Below are 26,731 nucleotides of genomic sequence, written 5' to 3' on the forward strand. Positions count from 1 at the left end.
TGCTCCCAAATGTGCCCACATAAAACCAAAAATTAGTGATAAATCTAATCTTGCGACTAACATCCCAGAAAATGGTACCTCTATTTAATAATAGATACTTTTAGTCACTAGTTAGAGGGACATTCATTGCTCTAGCACCTGAGGCCCAAGGACCTCTCGGTATGTTGTGTTGACAGGTTCTCAGAATATACTGAAATTGTGGAAGAGCAATATGCTTGATTGGAATTCTACCAAGAATAAAGGAAATGGCAATAAAAGACAACATACAATGAATGATTAAGTTCATGTGTCATGGATTTAAAAATATTTATCTCAAATTCAGATCAAATGATCTTTCTACAGAGAACTAGTGTGCAGCAATGTCAACAGTTACCATCCTCTCAGGGTTTTTAATTTCTAAATTATCTTTTAGCTAAAGAGAAGCATAAATATTTCAAAGCCTTGTTTGAAGGGTCAGTTTAGTAATTTCCCCTAAGGCTAAAGTTGTTACCAGTACTGTATTATGTAACTGTCCTCTTTTGAGCGGTTTTCCTCTATTTAGTATAAAAACAATTGTAGTTCACATTTAAACACTTTCAATTAAATAGTCAAGAAGTGAAATTGAAATGGCCAAGGAGCTAGCTTTATGAAATATGAATAAGAGCACAGTTTTGCTCATGTGTCTCAGCATTGCATAGGTTGATACCCACTTATGGTCTAACACTCCAGTCCTAATAGAAGCAAACTCCCATCTCTATAAAGTCAATGGTAGTTTTGCCTACATGCTGCCAGATCAGGCCCTTCCAAACATATTTCTTCAGAGTTCTGCATGATCCCATGCCTTTCATGACAGATGGCCATACATGATCTTCCTAGCACTCAAAACATGATGCCAAATCTTCTTTTATTGTAGCCTTAGGCTAACACACCACAACATGCAGATCAGTACATCATTTTGCACTGGCCAATATGATGAGGTCCACATATGACCTATCAAGTATACTTTGCACCAAGAATTGTGCAGCCTTAAAAAAAAAATGGCATCAGTCTATATTCTACTGTTCTGCAGGAGAATGATGTCTTATGATAGAGACAAGATTCAGCTGTAATGAATATGAAGGGGATCTTTATGAAGGCCACTGTATCTCTCTTTGGTTCTCATTTCACAGATTAACTAAACACAGTTTCTCCTTAAATTCTGACCTGGGCTAGGCAAACATTGAAATAACAAGTATCAGAGGGTAGCCGTGTTAGTCTGGATCTGTAAAAGCAGCAAAGAATCCTGTGGCACCTCAGATGCATGCATCTGAGGAAGTGGGTATTCACCCACGAAAGCTCATGCTCCAAAACGTCTGTTAGTCTATAAGGTGCCACAGGATTCTTTGCTGCTCTTTCATTGAAATAACAGCTTTGCACGCTACAAGATGTAACTGATGACGCCACCATGTCACTGAGTGGTCCTGAAGCCTCTATTACACTCTAATGTACTGGGCTAGGAGCAATATTTTCCTTTTTTTGTGATTGTAGGTTGTATATTGGAAAGAGCTTTATGGACTTCCTGGATTTTTCCTGTTTATTTGCTTAGCTTGCAAACAACTTTCCTAATGATTTGGTCCTTTCCTATTAACAAACAAACCTGGTGTTCCCACCTGAAGATGTCACTTCTGGCTTTTTGCTGGAAGAATCTCTCTAAATAGAGATATAGGGATGACCAGAGTCATAGCTTTCGTGCCCACATAGCTTTACTCCATTTCCCTACCACTGACAATGTAACAGGGCCCTCAGCACCTCTACCAGATTGTGAAAACTACATGCCTCTGGGAATTGGAAGCTGCCTGCACTTGCAGGTTCCATGTGTGCTAGTGGTCAGCTGTATCAGATTGGAGGGGTAAATAGAAGTGGAGGATGGAAATAAGACTTATTTTCTGTTAGCAGATTTGCTCATTTTGTTCAAAGGTAGGATACCCAAATAAGAAACAAACTTTTCTCCACATCCATTATTTAATATCTGCACTTCTGTTGTGTATATATTAGTGTGTTTTGACCTCCAATGTAGCTGTCAGTATAGCATACTAAGTACTGGCACCCAATATGGTGCATGGTTCATGACCAAGCCCAAGGACAAGCTTTATTTTCCAAGTTAAGAGCATTAGCAACAGTCATTACAGACTTGAATCCAAGCAGAGCTGTTCATTGTTATGTTAAACACAGCCCAAGAAGCACAGAATGCTTGTTTTAGTCATCCCAAAGAAGACTCAAAACTTGCTGATGACTAATTGAGGGCTTAACCCCTGTATATCCACCCATAAATGGAGCTCTCCTTGAAGACAATGGGAATTTTGCATGAGAAGACCTTTCAAAACTGAGCTCCATACTCTCCCTAGTACTACGGTTAATGAGAAACTCTGCGCCAGTTATGATTCAAAACCACAGAAGTTATCTTTTAATTTAAAAAAACAATTTTCAGAAGCGCAAGTTATGGCTGTACGAGGGCAGATTTAAGATATACATCTTCTACCAAAGGGTGAAGGTAATTCAAGCTGCATATATTATGCCTTTCAGAGAGACAAGTGCCCCAAATGAACACTTGCACACATCACAATATTAATACATAAGTTTGCCACAGATTTTAGTGACCACACATTTTTTCATTAAAAACAAAATGGAAAGTTTTATTAAAGAGATTTTTAAATACACTAAAATGAAGACAAGTGATAAGTTACTTTCTCACTTTCTCCTTCAGGAAAAGAGAATGGAAAGAAAGCATTACAACATTTTTATAGTGCTGTGTATCCCAATTTGCACCTGCCACCCTCAGCCCAACACAAACTGCAGGTATAGAAGGACATCTGCACAGATTTCTGTACAAATGCTTCTCACCCACAAATAATGAACACTAGTCACTGCTTACAGCACACATGACAATGAGCATTCATTTGATACTTTAACCCCACTTGTACCAAGCATCCAACAGTTGTAAAAGGAACACTAATTAAAGCCCTTGAGTTAATAGCTCTTGGAACATGTAACATATCCTCAAAGGCTTCTTCAGTTCATTGCTGTCTCTCTACATTTCTCTTTTGGCTGATGGTACTGGAGAACTGTAAAGAAAACAAGAACCAATAAACAACTTTATATCATGGATCTCATATATGCTCCCATCTTCTCTCACAGTGAATGAGCTGAGAACTAGGCAATTTAACAGAATTTCAAGTTACAGGTTCTGTTCCCAATGTTGCATGTTTGCAGTTAGCTAGCAGCCAGGGTGTTGCTCACAGATGCAGACAAGGATTTTTACAGTGCCTCTTTTCAAATGCAGTATCATTCTAAACTCTGATGTGAAGGAATCATTAAATATCCATTCCCCCTCTTCCTCTCCAGCCCAGTGGTCATAAGGCACAAACTAAAAATCATGCCCCAACCCCATGCACTAACTTACTGCATTCACTCAATAGAATTCTCTTACTGATATTGTAAAGAGCTTACAAATCATCAAACTTATAGGGCATTACATCCAGATATGATATCTTTCTTAGTTGCATACACATTCAAAGTAAATTTTTTTACAAAAACACACACATAGACAAGATAGAACCCTTAGTGAATAATTTCTGGAAAATTCAGTCCTACGAAGTTTGTTTGTTCTGCCAGCCAGGGGTAAAACTGGATAACAATTACTACACATCCTTCATAACCCTGACATCAGCATTATATAGGTTCACTGCAGACACCACAGTAGATAATAGTTTGCGAAACATACACTTAAAGTATACCAACACAGGGCAAAAGCAGACGTGCAAAAAATCAAAGGATAACCTGTTTTTATTTTGCTTTCTTCCATGCCCCTGCACTGCCACCACCATACACATTCTCCTTTTTATATCTTACATTTCTTTGCTTGGTGGCCAGAGATTGAGTCTTAATTTTACATTTATAAAGACCCTGAAGGATCATAAAGTTCTTCATAAATACTACTACAGAAACTCAGTCATCTCTGAGGAGGATGGCAGCAGCCAAATAATGGCTGTGGTTAAAGATCACATGGAATTAACATCCACGCAAGGCATACAGTGCCTTCAGTTTTAAGGTCTAATTCAAGAAACCACCTTCACAACCTACATGTTACTCAGTTTTCTGTTTAGGAAAGATGAAGGGCTGTATTTATAGCAGACTGGTTTAAGTATTCCAAAGCTGAGACTTTGGCCACTAAGCAATCCTACAAAAGAAGACTGAGGTCATTTCAAGGGGCATGGTTAAATGATAGAATTTTTGGAAGGTGATGGTTAATTGAATTCAAGTATTCATCTTGTATTGCATTTACATCAGGCCTGATCCTGCAGTGGCTCTGCATGCAGAACTGTTAAGCATAAGGAATCAGGCCTAACATGTGTAACTGAGTTTCACTATGTAAGAGTGCATATGATAGAATTTAAATTAAAAAATAAAAAAAACCTTAAGGGAAAAAGAACTGAAAGAGCAACTTACCACATGCCATGTCCCATTAGCCTGCATGTTACACTAGCCTAGGCATGCTGACAGAAGAAAGGTGATAGTTTTTTGAATTTTGGAGCCAATCCTCTATTGCTGGAGTCTTCTTTACTCAGACCTCAGATCCATTCTTCTACTCCCTGGTTCAAGATGTAGCAACATAACAAATGTTGCTTTTCTTCCATCTTTGCAAACTGACACTTGAGTACATTCCAATGCTGATGTACATCCCATAATCTCACATCATCTGAAAAGCTCTCTACTATATGCCAAGGCCATTTGAAATAGAATGTACAGGGTTAGTGTAGCTGAAATGTAGCATTTTTACTTATTTCACTTTTACCTTCATATAAGAAGGTCTTCATTATAGCCATACCATACTAACATGTAATGATGACAGAGAAACATTGACTGAGTGGCCAAATTGTGCTCAAAGTCCCATAATCCACTGGGTATGATAACATTACAATCTGTCTGTTGTGTACAGAGCACCTTTCACACAAACTGTATCCTAAAAGGCTTTATAGAGTTAAATCCGTGCTCCCCCCCAGCCCCAAATCTGAGAGGACAATGATATTCTATGCACAGGAGAAAAGATGTTTTCAGATAAAACTGAAGAGCTGATGGGGGGGGGGGAATATTAGATTTTGCCAGGTGTCAGAAGCTGCAGAAAAGCAGGTTTCCTAAACAATGGCAAGATATAGGAGGCACATGCTAGAAAAAAGTGAAGGAGAAGAAAAAGTTCATGCAGAATGTGAAAACAAGGACAGCATTTTTGAATGGGATCTTGAAACAGTGGGAACCCCAGTTCTTTGGGTGGGGTATGTAGGAAGGCAAGCAACACCATTCTGCACATGCTAGAGTCTGGAGAACAATGACTTGGGGAGCTATGAAGACGGTTCAGTAGTTAACAACAGTAAAAGCAAGAGATGCAGACTTGGCAAGTGTATTTATATGTACATACACAAAACTCTCTCGGTTATATACAGACTGATGGGAGGGCCCAATTCTGAACTAACACTGCTATAAATCCAGAGTAACCAATAAAAACCAAAAGGAGTTACTCTGATTTATACCAATGAAACAGATCAGATTCTGGTCCACAGTCTGTGAAGTGCTTTGGGGTCCTTTTGGATAAAGTGCCATATATGCTTAAGGCAACACTTGTACATTTAGTTTTATTTTTACAGTACTGATGAAGGTCTAGGTGACTCAATACAGGTGAAATCCCACCTATATCATAAGTAAAAGTTACACATATTACAACATTGTACAGCACACTTATTTGAAGAATTGTAATGCCTCAATTGCTTCTAAGTCCACGAGATATCTGATTATACATTGAAACCTACCTGTGTGCACTTCAATGAGTGCTCACCTGTTTGAAATGCTGTAAGACTTACAAATGAGACTAGAAAGATATCAAATCAGTGCTCCCTCCCACCACATTGGGCACATTGTCAGGGCTGTAGCACTTGATTCCCATTAAAGTCTACGGAAGTTGTGGGGAGGATAAAACCCCACATGTAGCTCAGTAACATTATCTATTAAATTTACATATTTATTCTTACTCTGCCTCCTAAGTTAGCTTTTTCCTGTGACTATAACTGACAATCTAGTTTCTAAATGGAGGTTCAAGCTGGAATCAGATAATCAAGCTGTGCTTTTGTGCTTCATGCAGCATCATGACCCACAAAAATCTGTACTCTTGTAATTTTGTTAATGATGCATATACAAAAGTGAATGTAGTTTGCCCTTTTTTGACTGACTGGGGAGCAAATGCAGCAATAAAGTTGTGTTTTCCAAGCTATGACCCAAAACACACATAAGGAAGCAGACAGGAACAGTAAAATGTCCCTCTCTTTAAACCAGTCACTCTGAACACAAACTACTTTTTATGTGTGTAGTTTGCTGAGGTCCTGAAATGAATTCCTTCCTACACATTAACATTTTATTGTGTGCAAGGGATGTTAAAATAAGCAAAATCCTTGCTTGAGACCTGTGGTCTCTGTCAGCCCAGCTTAACTGCTAAGTCAACAACACGTACTCACATGTTAATGTCACCTTTTCAGCAGGTTTATCATGAGATTCATCAGCAATATCCTGCACAGTGTCCTCAACCATGCTAAAGATGACGCAAGTTAAATGACGGTGGCAGATGAATACCATTAACCCATGAAATGGACAAGGATCCAGATCTCTACTCCCCTAAATGTGGAGAGGGGTGGAAATCTGAACCCAAATTTGGATTTCATGGCCAGTTCTCCTATGCACACAAAACAAAACAAAACAAAACCTAGGGTCCAATCTCTGACTTCTGGGGTGGAAGAGGAGATGAATTGGAAGTGTGGACTTCATATCATATGGTCCAACTCCTTCTCAAATTCAGAATTGCTCTGCAATGGTTTACTGTTTCAATAACTGTTTAAAGGGGAAGGGCTGTGGAGATATCAGGTTTCTAATGGAAAACCAAACATTTAAAATGGTTTATTGAGCTATATTGAGTTTTTATTATGGTTCAAATTTTTTTTGTTACCTCTTCATTCAGAAAGGAATTTCCCTTCTCTATTTGGTTTCTTTACAACTGCTCTTCTGTGAGGAAATTTGCAAAATGTTTCATATGCTTTATTTATTTTCTGGTGGGAAAGAGTTATTTCTCTTTTTGATTTTTGTATTCAAAGAATGTGAGTGAGAAAAGGGAAGGTTTTTTTTTCCTTCTCTGCATGAGAGAATCTGGCTTGGGGAAATACAGTACATCAGTGCAGCCTATGCCAGTCAAATATGCAGATGCATATCAAGAGATGAACAAGAGACTTAACAGTGATGAGCTAAAGGAGAGAGCAGTTCAGAAAGTCTACCCTATGACACATAAAAATGTGCTAATCAGACAAGACTCTTTAACTCAGAGCATCCACAGCCTTCTATGTGAGACAACAGACCTAAATATGCATCCTCAGGACAAGGGAGCTGTGTGTAGAGTGCAGTGAAAAATGAACTAGACTCACTGGATCGTACATGACAAGGGGTTTGTCCAGCAGCTCAACACTAGAATTGTATTGCCAAATCCCCTCCTAAAAATATTCTTACTGCTAGCCCAGCTACTAACTTTTCTAGTTGCTATTACATACAGCTCAGGAATAATGCTTATATATGTACAGCATTAGGAATATATTTAATTGCACAATAAGATACTAAATTATAAAATTTAGGTGTCCCTAGCCTCTGTTTGCCAGAAGCTGGGATTAGGTGACAGGGCATGGATCACTTGATGATAACCTATATGTTCATTCCCTTTGGGGCACCTGCCATTGACCACTATCAGAGGACAGGATACTGGGCTTGATGGACCTTTGGTCTGACCGAGTATGGGCGTTCTTATGTTCATATGGTAGAATTTTAACTTAGGTCATCTGAGACAACAGGTTTGGTCTTGTGAGGTGCTAAGCACTAAGGCTTTAAGTACCATACTGCAGCATTTGTAGTTTTTGAGAGTCCTGAACTCTGACGTGGGCCCTTGCACGAGAAAACACTGATCTTGTGGCCTAAATGACTGCAAGGGCTCCTGCTGTCCAAGGCCTGGTCTACACTGGGGGTGTGTGTGTGTGGGGGGTGTCTATGTAAGATACGGCATAGAATACCGTAGCTGAAGTTGACATATCTTATTCCAACTTACCTCCCATCCTCACGGCGCGAGATTGACTGCCATGGCTCCCCTGTCGACTCCGCTATCGCCGCTCACTCTGGTGGAGTTCCGGAGTCGACGGGGAGCGCATTCGGGGATCAATATAACGCATCTAGACGAGAAGTGATATATCGATCCCCGAGAAGTTGATTGCTACCCGCCAATACGGCAGGTAGTCTGGACATACCCCAAGTCTCTCTTCGGGGAGAGAAGAGAGATGCCTCTCATTGGTTAGTTAGAAAGGAGATGCACCACCTCCACCTTCTGTTTCCTGAGAGCTGGAGAAGTAGATAGTTGCTCCTTTTCAGCAGCTGGCATGCCCTCCTCTTCACATTGTGGTTTTTCACATGTACAATTTAAGGAGCAGCTCACCTGGGTGGGCAGTTGCCTGTATATCTCTACTGAAGCCAACAGAGGGCTGGAAGGAGCAACTTCTGCAAGGCTTGATTTCTGGCTTCACTCCAAGGAGCTACTAATGAATGAAGTTCCAAGGGGTGAACATGAAAAGTGTGGCTGATTAGCCGTAGGGGGGTACTAAGAGGAGGAGAAAGGTTCACGAGAGAAGAAGGAATGATGAACTCCCAGAGACCATGTATGGCATGCGTGTTTGAGAAAGGCCAAACCCCTTATGGAAGGGGATTGTGTATGGAGATATGGGATGAAGCCATTAGAGCCTCCTCTTAGCTAAGAATACATCTTTTTCCCTAGTGAAGGCAAGGCCTAAGGGAAGGTGAATGTATGAGGGTGGTAAAGGAGGAAGTGACAGCTACTAGGGGGAATAAGCATTGCTTGGGTGAGAAACTAAAGTTGTATGAGATTGGGCACATCTACAAATGTGTATTGGGGGCCATTTCCGATTTTTGCTTTGCGGGGGGAGGGGGGCCAGTAATGTATCGTTATACACCTTCAGCTCCCACAGGGTCTTTGGGTGCTTGGTACTTTGCTGAATCAGACCCTATATGGATAACCATTTACCAAATCAGAAATCTGTGTTATACCAACACTTTTTACACAGCAACAAAGAGTCCTATAGCACCTTATAGACTAACAGACATATTGGAGCATTAGTCTATACGGTGCCACAGGACTCTGTTGCTTTTTACAGATCCAGACTAATACGGCCACCCCTCTGATACTTTTTACACGATGTTATTCTTTCTCTTATTTATAGCCAGGACTCAGATAGCTTTTTATACTATCCTAATCATCGTAGTATCCAAGAACCTTCCTATAGTCCATTACACGACATGATAAATGTGATTTGTGATCGGTGCTGCAAATAAGCCTAAAATCAGAAAGATTATAGACATAAATATAACTAGTGTTTGTCCAAATGCCACAAAAAATAGGCTTACAACAACTCAGATATAAATAGGAGTAAGTGTTAAACTGAAATTAGATGCTTCATTTTAAAGTCTAGTTTACCTGATATCTTCATCTTTTAATTTCCTGGCTGCCTGTTTGGACAACTTAATCTGCAAATCCAGTCTATGTAGAAAATCTTTGGCAGATAGTTCTTCAGGTGCAGCAGGTTGATTGTCAGGTTCCTGAGGACTGGGAGAAGAACTGCTCTCTTCCTGAACTGTCATTGGTCCTTCACCACAAAGAGAAATGTCAATAACTTCATTCTCAGGCGATTCCAGCGAATTAAGTCCATTGAACAATAACGGCTTCTCTGATATAACTGGTATATTCAGGGTTTTCCTCAGGAATATACAGTCATTAGTAAATAGTTTATTTGCCCTTTTTATTTGTTCCATCTGGAAGAGAGAAGAAAAAACAATTAAATTGAAGCAATACTGATTTCTGTAACGTACAGAATGCCACCATCCTCAAAACATACAGCAGTTTTATAAGTAAAGACTTCCCTTGAAACAATTACTTTGTCTTAATTTAGAACATAAAAGGAGCTATTGAATTTAGAACAATTATTCTCAACTACACCTCTACCCCAATATAACGCAAGCCAATATAACACGAATTCAGCTATAACGTAGTAAAGCAGCACTCCGGGGGTAGGGAGGTGAGGGGGTGCGCACTCTGGAGGATCAAAGCAAGTTTGATATAACACGGTTTCACCTATAACGCGGTAAGATTTTTTGGCTCCCGAGGACAGCGTTATATCAGGGTAGAGTTCTGTATGTTCTGTCTTGCCATTAACTCAGCCTTTTTGCTTTGCTTTCTTTGTCCATGCACTAGACTTTATGCTACTGGAAGTCTCCCTAGGGCTACATTTTTTGTTCTACATAAAGAACCTTTCCCTAAATTTGAGTATTCCATTCTCTTCACAACCCAAATTTAGGCCATCTTTGCTCAGCAAAGAATACACAATAATGCAGCAAAAAAGCTGCATTATTTTGCATTCATATTGGGGCCAGTCTGAGAGAGCAACCCCCAGAGAACCGACGAAATTACCTAAAGTATAAGTATTCCCAGCATGTGAAGGTGTTCAGGGCTTCAAAGGTATACTAAGATGTTTAGACCATGTAGCTGACTGCTTATCATAAAAGACCCCAAAATAGTGAACTTCCTGGGTTTTGGAGACATCAAATGAATGTTTAATCTATGGTGCCACTCCCCGCTTTGTGTGTTTGGTTTTACATAAATGCAGAGATCTCTAATTAGGTCCTGAACTTGGCCCCATATTTTGTGAGAACAGTAGTGTAGGTGGTCACTTCCTGGCCAAAACCATCTATTGGAATTCTACAGCATGAACAGTGGCTACCCTCCTTATTTTACCCAATCAATTTATACAAATATCAAAACCCAGCTTGGAAGTCCTACCACTGGGTTCTCCATCTTGATCTCAAGTAACCCGCCCAACGCACAATAGAAACTGACATCTCAGTGGGGTCCATCTTTCTATCATTATGGGTAGGGGCCCCACGGATTTTGCAGCTGCAGAATTTGCCATGACAGTCACCCATAGCTGCACAATCTCAGCTTTCAGTTTTATCTGTAATAGTTTCTAGCCCGAGAACCTTAAAAACAGGAACTAAATGCAAACTGATGAAGTGATGACTGCAGAGAGCCTGAAACAACAGTTCTGAGAAGTGTGAGCTGCCTTATTCATCTCTATCAGGGCCTTGTGGTTCCCAGGATTTCATGGCCGTGGAATTTGCCATTTTCTAAGATGTTATGGAATTTAGCATTTTTGCACTAGAATCTGACATTCTGCTACATCCAAGCGTGTGAAATGTTATTTTAATCTCCCTGTCTTGTTAGGACCTACCTGCAAGTGCCTCTTGCTCTCCAACGTTCCCCACAAGGGAGAGTCAGCTGGATCACAGTGCACTCCATACACTGCTCCCATTTCACTAGGTAGTATAGGTTGCAAAACCAGAGCTGGAGCCCCAGCTTCCAGTCTGGAGAACATCTCAGGGCCAAGGCCCAGAAGCCACCAAAGCATACAGAATCATTTATTTGCTCAATACCAAAATTCTGATTACTCTGGTAACTGGAAGGCATGACTTTCTTTAAAGGAGAAATCAATCTACAGAACTGTAGCACAAAGGCTGAAACCCAATATGTCTACCATGACTTGCATTTGTAAAGGAACTAGCAAAACGACAGCTGATAAATAATGCATCCTAAAGTTGTTTATTATGCTTCACTGTAACTCTGCCAGTGAAGGTTTGTTCTTCCTCCCTGGAATACTGCTTAAGTATATCTTCTTGTGGCCCTTCAGAGAGCCCACGTATTTTAGTGGTAGGAGTAAGGGACCCCTATGTTTTAATCTCCACTCTAAAATTCTGTGAGTAGTCTTGGGTAGTCGCTTGAGAACTGCTGACTAAGTTCTGCCTTCAGTTACACTCACAGAACTCCAGTGCCTCCAATAAGGATTCAAAGGTGTAAATGTTAGTGGAATTTGACACTGTGACCTTTCCTATCCTGGGAAAATTCATAAGCATTTCTGTGCACTGGCATAAGTCCACCTATGGTAAAAACAGGTGAAGTTTGCAAGTTGTAATGCAAACAGGGTACAGGTATTTTAACCTTAATGTTGTTCAACCCTGGAACTGGACAATCTGGTGGTAAAAAACATTTAACAGCCATAGATGAAGCTGTTCCGAGGCAGAAAATGCTTATGAACTTTCCTATTACACATGCACCCTATGTTTGGAGAACGCAATCAGTAAAATAAAAATACAAATAGTAGTCACTTATTTAGGGATGTTGCAAGGGATTAGGGTGACCAGATGTCCCGATTTTATAGAGACAGTCCCGATTTTTAGGTTTTTCTTATATAAGCTCCTATTACACACACCCCCGCATCCCTATCCCGATTTTTCACATTTCCTATCTGGTCACCCTACAAGGAATTAATGTTTACATTGCAGAAAGCGCACACCTTCTTGGCTTTGTAGGAACAACATTTAACAATATTCTAGCCATCATCCTTTTAATTCCCACAATTACGTACTCACACTCACTTATTCTCTTAGAATATTTCGACTAAAAATTTTATTTGATGTTTAACAGAATCATCTTGATAGAGCTTTAAAAATATATGATTTATAAACATCAAAATTTTCCCAGATTACCAAAGAGATTACACTAAAGATCACAAATTAACATCTCCCCCCACCCCCATTCGATCTCTCATCAGTAGTAGGCTTCATCTACACTACATTACCCTTGTTCAGAACAGGTCCAAATGACAGTGACTATCAGCACTAGTGCTCCCATAATTGCTACAACCAATAGGAGCAATAAGGAAGGTAGCCAAAGCAGAAAGCTTTTGTTTAAAGCGGGGTAGATGAATAAGGCCTTGGATATCTTTTTCCCTATATGGCATGTGGATAGAATGACAAGAGCAACTTGAAAAATACCTATGGTAGATAAACATGATGCCCCATGTTGTAGCCAGCACTCTTCTGGTGAAGGGCAAATATGTGGACCTTTTTGTTTCCTTTAAAGACAATCAATACCTCTTCTTAAACAGCTGGAGGAAGTCATTGTTAGAGGTGCAATTTCATCCTCCTCACCTTCTCAAGAGATGAGGATGTTGCATTCATACCACTCTCAGCCCCTACTGAAGTAAGACCTGATCCAACTCTCATCAGTCAACAGAGGGCTTGTCTACATCAGAAAGTTGCAGCGCTGGTGAGGGAGTTACAGCGCTGCAACTTAGGAGGTGTACACATCTGCAGGGCACCACCAGCGCTGCAACTCCCTGTTTGCAGCGCTGGCCGTACTCCCGTTTTGTCTCGGGTGTAGAGGATCCAGCGCTGGTGATCCAGCGCTGGTAATCAAGTATAGACACTTACCAGCGCTTTTCTTGACCTCCGTGGAATAAGCAGGTATCCCAGCATACCTTAGGAAGCCTCTGGTAATCAAGCTGGTCTCCTTCCCCGGCTTGCTCTCGCGTTCCCCGAACCCCGAGCAAGCAGGTCTCCTTCCCTGAGGTTTGCTGGGTGGTTCCGGGAACGCGAGAGCAAACCGCAGCGAAGCTGGTCTCCTTTCCCGGTTTGCTCTCGCGTTCCCCGAACAAGCAGGTCTCCTTCCCTGCGGTTTGCAGAGTGGTTCGGGGAACGCGAGAGCAAACCGCGGCGAAGCTGGTCTCCTTTCCCGGTTTGCTCTCGCGTTCCCCGAACAAGCAGGTCTCCTTCCCTGCGGTTTGCAGAGTGATTCGGGGAACGCGAAAGCAAACCGCGGCGAAGCTGGTCTCCTTTCCCGGTTTGCTCTCGCGTTCCCCGAACAAGCAGGTCTCCTTCCCTGCGGTTTGCAGGGAGGTTCGGGGAACGCGAGAGCAAACCGCGGCGAAGCTGGTCTCCTTTCCCGGTTTGCTCTCTCGTTCCCCGAACCCCCGAGCAAGCAGGTCTCCTTCCCTGCGGTTTGCAGGGTGGTTCGGGGAACGCGAGAGCAAACCGCAGCGAAGCTGGTCTCCTTTCCCGGTTTGCTCTCTCGTTCCCCGAACCCCCGAGCAAGCAGGTCTCCTTCCCTGCGGTTTGCAGGGTGGTTCGGGGAACGCGAGAGCAAACCGCAGCGAAGCTGGTCTCCTTTCCCGGTTTGCTCTCTTGTTCCCCGAACCCCCGAGCAAGCAGGTCTCCTTCCCTGCGGTTTGCAGGGGGGTTCGGGGAACGCGAGAGCAAACCGCAGCGAAGCTGGTCTCCTTTCCCGGTTTGCTCTCGCGTTCCCCGAAACCCCCTTGAAGCCGCCCAACAGTGCTGCAGTGTGGCCACATCTAACACCACTTGCAGCGCTGGTTGCTGTAAGTGTGGCCACTCTGCAGCGCTGGCCCTATACAGCTGTACTAATACAGCTGTAACAACCAGCGCTGCAAAATTTTAGATGTAGACATGGCCAGAGACTCTCAGAAACGTCAGTGACTTGGTTTAGCCCTATGAGGCAGAGCAGAGTGTGACTGGGATTGCTGCTAATGCGCTTTTCTTTTTATAAGGCATATACAAAGATTCTTTAATAAAAGTTTCCTAAAAGGTCCTAAGTTTCTATTTTAAAAAATCTTCTGTTTACATTATGGGAGTGTTAAAGCTCTAAAGCCTTTACTCAAGACTTGGTAAATTAAGGAGACTGCTAGGAATGTCTGGTAGATAGCAAATGGGAGTGAAAAATTAGTAGTTACTACTTATACTGTCACAATGGCAATTTAAATAGGAAGAACTAAAAAAGGCACATCTTGACATCTGAAATTGAGGGCTAGATTACTATTTTGTTTCAGGTGTATTCTTTGACAGGTCTGGCTTGAAATGTATTTTAAGTAATTTAAATACAAATTAAAAATTGAACTTAATTTTTTAATGTTAGTATTCCATGCTATAATGCCACTCTGAAATACTGAAGTTCCTATTTAGAAATACATTTATTCAAATTCATTTTAATTAAATTGAACTACAATGCACTAGTCCCAGTTCTGAATAAAGACCAAATTTAAACATTTCCAACACCATTTGTCACTAGACACGACAGGGTTTTTTTTAATGTGTGAGAAATAAGTTACAATGGTGAGTGTATAAATAAACTAATGGCAAACCAATTCAGCTTATTCACAGAGCCTTATTGAGTCAGATTCTGCTTTTACACCAAAAAAAAAGCCAGAGTAACTCCACTGACTTCCACAGCATTACTCCTTACTGATAGGAGTAATGCTGTGGAAATCAGGATTTGACTCAAAGTAGAGTTATTCTTCTTCCCAAAAGGAAATAAAGACTTTGACCTTATTCACAATGGGAGCCAAATATTGTTAATTACAATTGTATATAAAAAGCTGTTGCTAGAAGGGTTTTGGTATGTTTTCCCTTAGGGCAGCTGAAACTTGGTTTGAAAACTATTATGACATGATGCTAGAGACAGCAGGTGGTGGTTTGCATGGGTAATGTATAGCACATCTTATGTATTATGGCTCTCACAAGAAAAAAAATATTCTTAACTATGCTGATCTGGAAAAGCTTATTAGAAACCACCATGTACAGGTTCCTGGAGCCTGCACAGTGGACTAGACCACATTGTCATGTTGTAGATATTAATTTGAGATTATTATTTTTTTAAGGGATGGTTGTGGATGCATTACTGCAGCAATACATTTATTAGAGACTCACACCTGGATGAAGATTCCCTATCTATGGTCTTCTTATTCACAGCTGGCCAAGCATTTCTTCATCTATTCCTGCAACTCTGCTTTAACACATGGCCAGGGAGGGACTGAGCCCTCCTCCATCACAAACCACTGGCTCATGGAGGGCGAGGCATTAATTCCCCCATCACCTTACTGTCCCCCAAAACTTGCATGTGATGAGGAATTTTTCCTCTCTATGCCCCCTTCTTCTCATCTCATCCCATCTCTCTTACAACTTCATTTGGCTCATATCTAACCAAGGATTCCTGTCACTCTCCATCCCATTTCTTCTGCCTGACAGCTATGGTTCCCAACCATCCAGGCTTCCCTCCAGGAGTCTCCAGGAAATAAAGATTAATCTTTAAGTAAAGATATCATGTGATGAAAACGCCAAGAATACATCCAACTAAAACTGGCAACCCTACTCACAGCTGGCTAAGGATTTCCCACACTGCAGCTCCTGTACCATATAGCTGGCTGGGTATTCCTCCTTCACTCCATGGCCAGACTCCAAGTGGCTTACACCTCGCCAGGGATCCCTCCTAGGCAGGGCCGTCCTTAGGCATAGGCAGAATAGGCAGCCGCGTAGGGCCTCACTCTGCCTGGGGGCACCACTCTGCAGGCAGCCCAGACAGTGTAGAAGCAGGGCTGCTGGGTCCTAGAGAGAGCCGAATGCAGCACAGTCTGAGGAATGAGATTGGCTGCTGGGGTCTCTGGGAAGGGGAGGGGGTAGGGGTTGGGGAAGGAACTCATCTGTGAGTGTGACTCTTTCCCCCCAGCTGAGGTGAGGTGAGGCGAGGCAGGCTCTGTGGCTCTGGAACCAGTATCCTTTTTTGTCCCCCATAACATCCATTCTTCTCCGCCCCGCCCCACGGAGCACCCCTCTCTCTCTCCTCCCTCCCCTCCGTCAGGGCTGGGTTGGGTGAGGTGCTGGGGGATAGGTGGGGGGAGGGCTGGCTGGCTGCCTGCTGAGGAATGAAAGTGAAAGTAACTCACTTCCTCGGCAGGCAGCCAGGATTGGAATGTGACACAGGGCTTGGCTGGGGTTAGCCAGATGTGTGAAAAATCAGGATAGGGGATTGGGGTACAGTGATCAGATATCCCTATTTTATAGGGACAGTCTCAATTTTGGGGTCTTTTTCTTATATAGGCTCCTTTTACACACACCCTCATCCCTGTCCTGATTTTTCACACTTTCTGTCTGGTCACTCTAGGTGGGGGTAATTGGTGCCTATATAAGACAAAGCCCCAAATATCGGGACTGGCCCTATAAAATCAGGACATCTGGATCTGGCCACCCTAGCTGGGGAGCGCCTCTCCCCCGGGCTGGCAGCTGCCAGCGATCCATCTCATCCGGGGGGAACTGCACAGGGCAGGATGAGCTGCTGTGGCTCCATGGGTGCCCCGTCCCTGAGATCAGATGCTGTGCTAACTTCACCATGGTCCGTTGGGCTGGCGGAGGTGCCTACTGGCATGTGATTGGACCTGAGGGTTTGCTGCTGCTGTTGCCACTCTGCACCCCAAGAGGTGGATTTTGGGGTCCTGCAGTTTTCCACCTATCTCCTCCTCTACTGCAGCTGTTGGACCAGCAGGCTGAGGGGTGAGCCAAGCATGAAAGCAGTACTGTGTTGCCATTTAGATTGTCATTTAACAACTTTGTTTGCCAAAAATTCTCGCTAACAATCCTGAATCCAATTTCAATATTTTTTTTAAATCAATATCTTAGCCAAAAACAGAAAATTAAGTTGTTGACAATTATTAGTGACAGGTTTGGTTTGAGGCAGGGAGTGGGCTAGTTTTCATCAGAGAAATAAAAAATGTTGACTGATTTTCCTATAGCCTGTTACTCCTGATAAGAGCCCTCCAACAACCGTAATATACTCATCTCCTTACTAGTGTATAAAGCAGGGGTCGGCAACCTACGGCACACGTGTCAAAGGTGGCAGGTGAGCTGATTTTTGATGGTATGCAGCAGCAGGCTGAGCGGCTCAGCCCATCACTGCTCTGGGGTTCCGGCTGCTGCCCTATTGCCAGCTGGGATACCAGCCATCAGCCCCACTCAGCACCTGCTGCTGGCCTGGGGACCCCCAAGGAACCCCAGGCTGGCAGTGGGCTGAGCAGGCCAGCTGAACCACTCAACCTGCTGTCAGCCTAGGGTTCCATTCACTCAGCCGGCAGCAGGCTGAGTGGGCTGGTGGCGGGCTGAGCAGGGCCGATGGGGGGTTGAGTGGCTCAGTCTGCTGCCAGTCTGGGGTGCCAGCAGCACTCAGCCTACTGCTACTCCAGGGTTCCGGCTGCTGGCCCCTTGCCAGTCAGGAGCTCAGCCGCCAGCCCCACTCTGCCTCCTGCCAGCCTGGGTGAGCAGAATCCCAGGCTGGTAGCGGGCTGAGGGGGGGTTGGCGGCCGGGATCCTGGCTGGCAGGAGTTGGTGGTCAGAACCCCAGACCAGCAGCGGGCTGAGCTGGGATCCTTGTCTAGGGTTCCAGGCACCAGCCCGCTGCCGGTTTGGGGTTTCATTTACTCAGCTGGCAGTGGCCTGAGCAGGACCGGTGGCCAAGACCTCAGATAATAACAATAGTTTATTTATATAATATAGACATAGAGAGAAACCTTCTACAAACATTAAAATGTATCACTGGCACGAGAAACCTTAAATTACAGTGAACTTGGCACACCACTTCTGAAAGGTTGCCGACCCCTGGTATAGAGTGACCATATGTTGTACTAAGATTCTCCTGCTTTTTTTTTTTTCCCTGTGAGTCAGTATAACTTTTGCCAGCCCAGAAGTTGGGCAGCCAATGTTTTACGTTTTCACAATGTTTTCTCCAACTTTCATAAAGTAAATACATAGTTAATATGAGTTAAAAAGGCCAGGGACACTTCTTTATGAAGAATCTGTACAGCAGATCATGCCCATAGACGATCCAGAAAAGAAATTTGAGGTTGAATTTTTAATGTTGTGATGGATAAAGCACTATCTGCTGTTGATGAAAGGTTTAATACGTTGCAAGTACACCATGAACAGTTTGGATTTTTGTATGACATAACTAAATTCAATGAAATAGGAAAACAAGAGCAACTAATGACACAGTGCAAGAACTAGAGAGCCTCCTGAAGCACGGTGATAGTTTTGATTTAAATGGACTTGAACTGTACGAAGAATTGAGTACACTGTCATCAATGTTGCCACATGCAAAATCGATGATGGACATTGTACAGTTTATTCATACCCGCAAACTTGTTGACATATATCCTAATGTGTACATTGCCACTCAGATTCTACTGACAATTCCTGTAACAGTAGCATCAGGAGAACGGAGTTTCTCAAAACTAAAGCTCATTAAAAACTATCTCTGCTCTACAATGAGTCAGGAACGCTTAACTAGTCTTGCTATTCTTGCAATTGAACAAGACACGACTTTGTCTTTGTCATACGATGACATTATTACTGATTTTGCAGCCAAAAAAGCCAGAAAGATTGCTTTTAATTAAAAATAAATCTTTGTTTCAATACCTCTTCATATAAATTTCTAATAAAATTTTGATAAATTAAAAAATATATATTATTTGCATCATTCTGTCATATCAGAATTTTTTCTATAGTGCTGCTTCTTTAGTGCTAGTCCATCAGCATTACAGTGTGCTTAATTAAGTTAAACTGGTTTTAATAACGTGAATGTTTTCCAGTACTTTAAGCTTATGTTTGTGTTACTAAGAGCAGATCAGGCACAGGGGCACCAGTTTAATAATCTCGCCTAGGGCACCATAAATCCTAAAGCCGGCCCTGCTCCTAGGAATTCCTCTCCCACTCCCATTGGCCTGGCCCATTAATTCTATTCTGCTAGCTCCAGATCGCAGCTGAGTTGAGGGCCCGCGCACACGTGGTGCGGTCGGGCTGGGCCCAGGCCCCGCATTTAAGCTCTGAGGCGAGGAAGACTAGGAAGGGTTGCGACACCTCCTCTACAAATGTGGACCCGCCCATTGTCCCAGGGACTGAGCAGCCTTTCTGCGCGGCGCCTCAGCCACAAGCCCATCCTTCCTCGCGCCTGGCCAGGCGGCCTCCCCTCTCAGGGCTCTGGCGCCAGTGGGGCCTCGCCTTCCCGGCGCCCCCCGGGCCGCCCTTACCGTAACTCCATACTTGAGCGCGATGCCCTGCAGCGTGTCGCCGGCGCTGAGGCGATGCTCCAGGTAGCGCTCCGCCAAGGGGGCCGCCACGCTGGCCGTGCTGCCGTAGGAGCGGATCTTGGTGCGGGCCAAGCTCTGCGACAGCTCGGCCTCCGACTCGGACTCGGAGCCAGAGCGGGCGGCCGGGGGCTCCTCCCGCAGGGCGAGCGGCACTGGCGGGAACTCTGCCATGACCGGCGGCTCCCTCAGTGCTGCGCGAGCCGAGCAATGGGCATGGCAGGCCGCGGAGGCACTCGAGTCACAGCAGCTGAGAGCGGCCAAGCGCCGATGACACCACAGCAGTCAGGGCAACGGGGGGGGGAGGGGGAGTGCGCGGCCTCAGGTGGAATTGTGTCTACCGTCTGCGCACGCGCAACCCCCTGCTGCGGCTCCAAGGAGCATGCGCAAAGCATGTGCGCATGCGTAGTAGAGAAGTGAAGCCCAGCTGAAGCTTCTGCCCTTCGCTCGGAGTTTCGCTGTGTTCTGTGTCCTGTATCCTGTCCTGCACCGCAGCGACAGCGCCGGGAGGGGGAGAAGATGCTGAGCGCGGGGCAGGTGCGGAATGGAGGGTAGCGAGTGGAGGGGATGGGGAAGAGCTGTGTGGATTCGCAGGGGGGCAGTGGAAGAGCAGATCTGGGGTTCAGGCAGCAAACTTGGAGGAGTAGTTCCCAGGGAAGGGCTCCTGGAGGAGTAGGTCGGGGTGGGAAACAAGTGGGTTGGGGATGAAAGCAGGGGATGTGATGGGGGATGTTCAGGACCTTGGTAAAATGCTGTTTTGAGCAATCACATCAATTATTGCTGACAGAATAGGAACTTAAATTAACACAAAACCCAGGGCCCTCTGGAGTGCTGATGGGAGTTCCATAGAGGGACGTCCTACAATATTTTTACTAATACTAAGGGGTTACCTGAGTGCAATGTATATAAATAAAAATAACCGAACAAAGATTTTTAGCTAACTTCTGCGTATGTCTCAGGGCTTGTCTAAACATGGAGAAATCCCTGATTAACTATCTAGGGAGGTGCCCTGGCTCCCCGCCGCACCTGAGGGGGACGAGCCCCAGCACCGGACCCTTACACTATCCCTAATTAATTCCACAGTAATGGGTTCTTATTCCAGAATAATGTTTTTTCTGATGTGGGTTAAGCAAAAGAGAAATAAGGCACTCTTAAGGCTTGTCTACACTGGCAAGTTTTGTCGCCAAAAACTGCAAGAGTGGACACAGTACAATGGAACCTTTTGTTGAGAAAAACACCATTTTGGTGACAAAAAACTTCCTCCCCTTCGAGAGACTTTTGTCTTTTCCTCGCCCTTTATTGTCGACAAACAGCCAGTGTAGAGATTGCTGGTTATTTTGTCGACAGAACTGGCTTCTGCCAATATCCCACAATGCCTACCCTGATTGCTCAGTGTTTTGATCTCTGCTGCCCTGCAGGCATGCATCCTTTCAAAGCTCCTTCCCCTTTCAAAGCTCCAATTCTGCCCTGAACTAGGAACACAGCAGTAGGTAGACTGCTGTGCTGCTTTGCCATTTCTCAGCACTGAGAGCTCACAGAGCTGCTCATGATGTTGCTCTCGGCAGCTGAGGGGGCTGTGGGAGAACTCAGAGAGAATCCCAAGATGTGCAGCGATCAACTCTTCCTTCCCACAACACTGCACTGTGGGATACATACCAATGGTTTATTGCTCACCCTGTCAATGATGGTGTCCCCATGTGGATGGATGTGTTCTGTCAACAGAGGCACAAGTGTGAACACCCTATGGCGATTTTTGTTTTGTCGTCTTTTGGGTGTTGACATAAGTTTTGTCAACAAAACTTGGTAGTGTAGACAAGCCCTTATTCCAGAATAAGAGTGTCATACATGAAGGCTTGGGCTACATTTATACCAGCATAGGTATGTCAGTCAGGTATAGTAGCAACATAGCTATGCCAACAAAAAACCCAGTGTAGATGCAGCTATGCCGATAGAAGAGTGATACTGTCAGCATAGCTAATGTGGTTTTGGGAGATGGTGTTCCAACCCTGGTAGAAACACTTCTGTATCAGCATATGCTGCATCTCCACTAAGGCTACGTCTACACTACAGGATAAATTCGAATGAGCTTAAACCGATTTTATAAAACATATTATAAAGTCGATTGTGCGCGTCCACACTAGGCGCATTAATTCGGTGGTGTGCGTCCATAGTCCGAGGCTAGCATCGATTTCTGGAGCGGTGCACTGTGGGTAGCTACTGTAAAATAATGAGGCCAATAGACACCACATGGTCAGCTCTGCCCTGCCTGCTAGTTCAGGGCTGCTGCCTACTGTGTGTGTGTCTGGATGCTGGGGTAGGAGACTACAATTTGGATTTTGGTAAAGTTGTATAATCTGCACCTTGAGCTCTGCACCCCTTTGTGGTGAGGGGAAATCCTGGGACCGAAGCAGCCGGATTTCTGCCTGAAGAGGATCCCTGCCAGCAGAGATCAGCCCCTCTACAGTGACCGAGGAGTCTAGAGTCATCTCTGAACCTGAGGATCATTCATGGAGTTTGTGAGTGCGCCTCTTTTAGTTAGTCAGGGAATTTGTTTTGGGGACTGTGTCCTCAAGCCAGGGAGTAAGGGTTTGGGGATTTTATAACCTGCTGCATATTAAACCTGTGGAGGGATTTACCATCTCCTCCCACTTGTGAGTCCTTTGGGCTGTACTGAACCCCGTCAGCCACACTACTAAACCACTGCAGGGAAGAATTTTGTGGTCATAGGCCAACAAAGTAAGCATACCAATAGGATACTAATCTTACCTTTGCTACCTCAAGTCACGTGACTGGGGAAAGTCACAGGTATTAGCAGCGTGGACACCGGTGAACTTAACAATAGTGTTTTACCCTGTTACATTATACTTGTCTCCTGTTTAATATAATTATTGTGTTTGAATATATTGTATGTGTTTTGTGTTATTTCTTGGACGTCTCTATCTGGCAAGTGAGTGGGGATTACCCTGTGGTTAGAATTTTCCTCCCAAGCTGCCCTGGTGACCCTGCCAGAAAGGAGCAAGGGGAGTGGAGGCACTGCCAAATAAATTCATAGGAAAAAATAAAGAAGATACACCCTGCTGAGTGGGTGGCGGGATCCCGAAGAACCCAGACCTGTCCATCAAAACCTGTAAGCAGATTGGCATTAAAGAAGGTAACCGGGTGGAGAAGGGGCGCTACATGGAGTACGCAGGGCTTAAATTCAGATGGAGCCTTCCGGGGTGGAGCTCCAGTAAATATTTTCAAACCTGTGGGCACCTCTCAAGGTGCTGAAGCCCCAAGCCCCAGTGCCCTATACACACATGATGCTAAAGACCCGAGACCCACCACCCTGCAGCTGTAGCCTGGAGCCCCAAATGGGAGATGGGGGCTCCAGGAAATAATCTCTTAGAATTTAAGCCCTGGGAGCATGTGTACAAGGGCTTAAGCTGTAACTGTGGATCAAGGGGAGAAATCACCCACCAGCCTTTTACCTCCAAGTTTTATGCTCATCCTCTCAAGTTTGTCCCCACTTATGCATCCGTTTCCTACAGTCTGTCCCTTGCACCTCTCTGGTGGTAAGACCTTGAGCTAGCCAGCTGCTTACTGCCCTCTTTGCACCCTCCCGCCTCCTAATACCCCTCTCTTGACAGCTCTAAGATTGGCTTAGGGTTGCTAAGGGTCCTGGTTTGGCCAGGAGTCTCCTGGAATTAGGCTCGATCTCCTGGAGCCCACTGAAGCCAATCTGGGAGATTTTAGGCCACTAAAAGTCCGACGGCATAGCAGGGCTAATGCAGGCTCCCTACCTACCCTGGGTCTGTGCCAGTCCTGGAAGCAGATGGCAGGTCCAGCACTGGCTCCTAGGAGGAGGTGTGGCTGGGAGGGGTGTCTTTGTGCACTGCCCCACCCGGGGAGCTGCAGAGGCAGCGCTTGCACGCAGGAGCAGCACGCAGAGCTGCTGGGCTACCCATGAGCCTAGGAGCCATTGCTGGACATGCTGCCACTTCCAGGAGCTGCTTGAGGTAAGTGCTGCCAGCAGGAGCCTGCACCCTGAACCTCCTCCCACACTGCAATCCATTGCCACAACCCCCTCCTGGACCCAAACTCCCCCTCAGAGCCCAGACCCCAAACCTCCTAACCCAGGTCGGAACCCCCTCCCACACCCAAAGTCCCTCCTAGAGCCCGCAACCCGAACCCCCCCACACACCCCAATCCATTGCCCCAGCCCCCTCCCAGAGCTCACACCCCGAACCTCCTAACCCAGGTCGGAACCCCCTCCCATACCCAAAGTCCCTCCTAGAGCCCACAACCCGAACCCCCTCCCACACCCCAATCCATTGCCCCAGTCCCCTCCCAGAGCTCACACCCCGAACCTCCTAACCCAGGTCGGAACCCCCTCCCACACCCAAAGTCCCTCCTAGAGTCCACAACCCGAACCCCCTCCCACACCCCAATCCATTGCCCCAGTCCCCTCCCAGAGCCCACACCCCGAACCTCCTAACCCAGGTCAGAACCCCCTCCCACACCCAAAGTCCCTCCTAGAGCCCACAGCCCGAACCCCCTCCCACACCCCAATCCATTGCCCCAGTCCCCTCCCAGAGCTCACACCCCGAGCCTCCTAACCCAGGTCGGAACCCCCTCCCACACCCAAAGTCCCTCCTAGAGCCCACAACTCGAACCCCCTCCCACACCCCAATCCATTGCCCCAGCCGCCTCCCAGAGCTCACACCCCGAACCTCCTAACCCAGGTCGGAACCCCCTCCCACACCCAAAGTCCCTCCTAGAGCCCACAACCTGAACCCCCTACAACACCCCAATCCATTGCCCCAGTCCCTTCCCAGAGCTCACACCCCGAACCTCCTAACCCAGGTCGGAACGCCCTCCCACACCCAAAGTCCCTCCTAGAGCCCACAACCCGAACCCCCTCCCACACCCCAATCCATTGCCCCAGTCCCCTCCCAGAGCCCACACCCCGAACCTCCTAACCCAGGTCGGAACCCCCTCCCACACCCAAAGTCCCTCCTAGAGCCCACAGCCCGAACCCCCTCCCACACCCCAATCCATTGCCCCAGTCCCCTCCCAGAGCTCACACCCCGAACCTCCTAACCCAGGTCGGAACGCCCTCCCACACCCAAAGTCCCTCCTAGAGCCCACAACTTGAACCTCCTCCTTCACCCCAACCCCCAGCCCTGAGCTCCTTCCCGCACTCCTAACTCCCTCCCGCACCTCAGCCTCACGCCCCAGGCTCAGCCCAGAGCCCCCTCCCATCCCACACTCCGAACCCCTCAGATCCACCCCTCAACCCAGAGCCCGCACCCTGTCCCACACCCCAACCCCCTGCACCAGCCCGGTGAAGGTGAGTGAGGGTGGGGGAGAGCGAGCGACGGAGGGAGGGGGGCCGGAGTGAGCAAGGCGGGGCTTTGGAAAATGAGCGGGAGAGGGCAGGGCCGTGGGGGAAGGGGAGGGGCCTTGCGGGAATGGATGGGGCAAGGTGTTTGGGTTGTGCCATTAGATAGTTGGCAACCATAGATTGGTTGGGTAGCTCTGGGGGCACTGAAATCAGAGAAGGAGATAGTCTGCCAGCCCTCCATGCTGGCACCACATGGCTAGGAGGAGTCACTGCAAGGGAAGCCCTACTCAGTCCCTGAAATCCTGCTGATTGCATGATGGAATCCTTAGCTGGAGTTGAAATAAGCACGAAGGGAATTGCGGACAGCAATTTACATTTTTCATTTTCAAGACTGTAAATAAGAAAGAGTTACAGGCCACAGCCAGACACTGTCCAGGTTCCAACTACGGAGCCAGGCCCCAGTTTGAAAGCCTGCTTTAGAGAGCAATGTAGAAACCTACAAACTAGACTCACTGTATTCTGGCACTTAGTAAAGAATTTCAGAAGAAAATAGATGTGTTTTTAGCATTTGCATCACTTAATCTTATATCAGCCCAGAGTCTAACTTATTCCCTTAAGTCTGGATACTCTGTTTAAAAAAATCCTCTGTTTTAAAGTCTGATTTCCTTGTGTACAGTGAAGGTGTATTGTAAAGCTTCACAAAAGCATTTGTGATGCAGTGTGGTGTTATGTCACAGACCAGTGTGTACCTCATGCTGATTCAGATAATGAATATTCCATCTATATTTCTGATTATGGACTAGAGCAGTGTTTCCCAAACATGGGATGCTGCTTGTGTAGGGAAAGATCCTGGTGGACCAAGCCAGTTTGTTTATGTGCCTCATCCACAGGTTTGGCTGATCGCAGCTCCCACTGGCCGCGGTTCGCTGCTCCAGGCCAATGGGAGCTGTGGGAAGCAGTGAGGGCTGAGGGATGTGCTGGCCGCTGCTTCCCGCAGCCCCCATTGGCCTGGAGCAGCGAACCGTGGCTAGTGGGAGCCGTGATCAGCCAAACCTGCGGATGCAGCAGGTAAACAAACCGGCCCAGCCCGCCAGGGGCTTTCCTTAAACAGGCGGCGTCCCAAGTTTGGGAAACACTGGGCTAAAGCAATTCACAGAAAACATGTATTCCCATCACGTGCTATAAGGATATGTATACTATTTCTTTCCATCTGTAGCAGGAAGTCTTGTGGAAGGGGCTTGGGAAGGTTCTAGGCAGACTCTTAGTGAAGCAGAGATAGTTATTCTGTCTGTGATTCTTCACCTTTGTAACATGACACATTGTGGCAGTTTTGCTGTTGACTTCAATAGGAGTAAGACTGGCCTTCAGTTGGGTTTTTATACATTTTTTTGATATGGGAGCAATGGATTCACAATTAAGTACTGTCATCATCATTACAACAAAAATCTGTCTAATGTACAGTATGCTTTACTCCTAGCACACTGTGAATGCAGTCTCA

The 26,731-nt window shown here is 45.6% G+C and overlaps 1 protein-coding gene across 5 annotated transcripts in view; it reads right to left on the minus strand.

Moving 5' to 3' along the window:
- Positions 1 to 23,158, minus strand: part of LYSMD2 (LysM domain containing 2) — a 39,201-nt gene extending 16,043 nt beyond the window's left edge. Inside the window, exons 1-4 of one of the 5 annotated variants that reach the window (XR_004002358.1) lie at positions 19,851 to 21,359; positions 9,575 to 9,909; positions 4,465 to 4,607; positions 2,335 to 3,080 (exon numbers count right to left, since the gene is read on the minus strand). Coding sequence is in view for 4 of the 5 variants with exons in the window: in XM_030577850.1 (XP_030433710.1) it covers positions 9,350 to 9,434; positions 9,575 to 9,909; positions 19,851 to 20,081 (651 nt within the window). In the remaining variant the exon portion in view is untranslated. The other 4 variants (XM_030577850.1, XM_030577852.1, XM_030577854.1 and 1 more) reach the window with 4 other exon arrangements.
- Positions 23,159 to 26,731: the final 3,573 nt, after the last annotated feature.

The sequence above is a fragment of the Gopherus evgoodei genome, chromosome 10 (assembly GCF_007399415.2).
Source record: "Gopherus evgoodei ecotype Sinaloan lineage chromosome 10, rGopEvg1_v1.p, whole genome shotgun sequence".
NCBI classification, from domain to species: domain Eukaryota; kingdom Metazoa; phylum Chordata; order Testudines; family Testudinidae; genus Gopherus; species Gopherus evgoodei.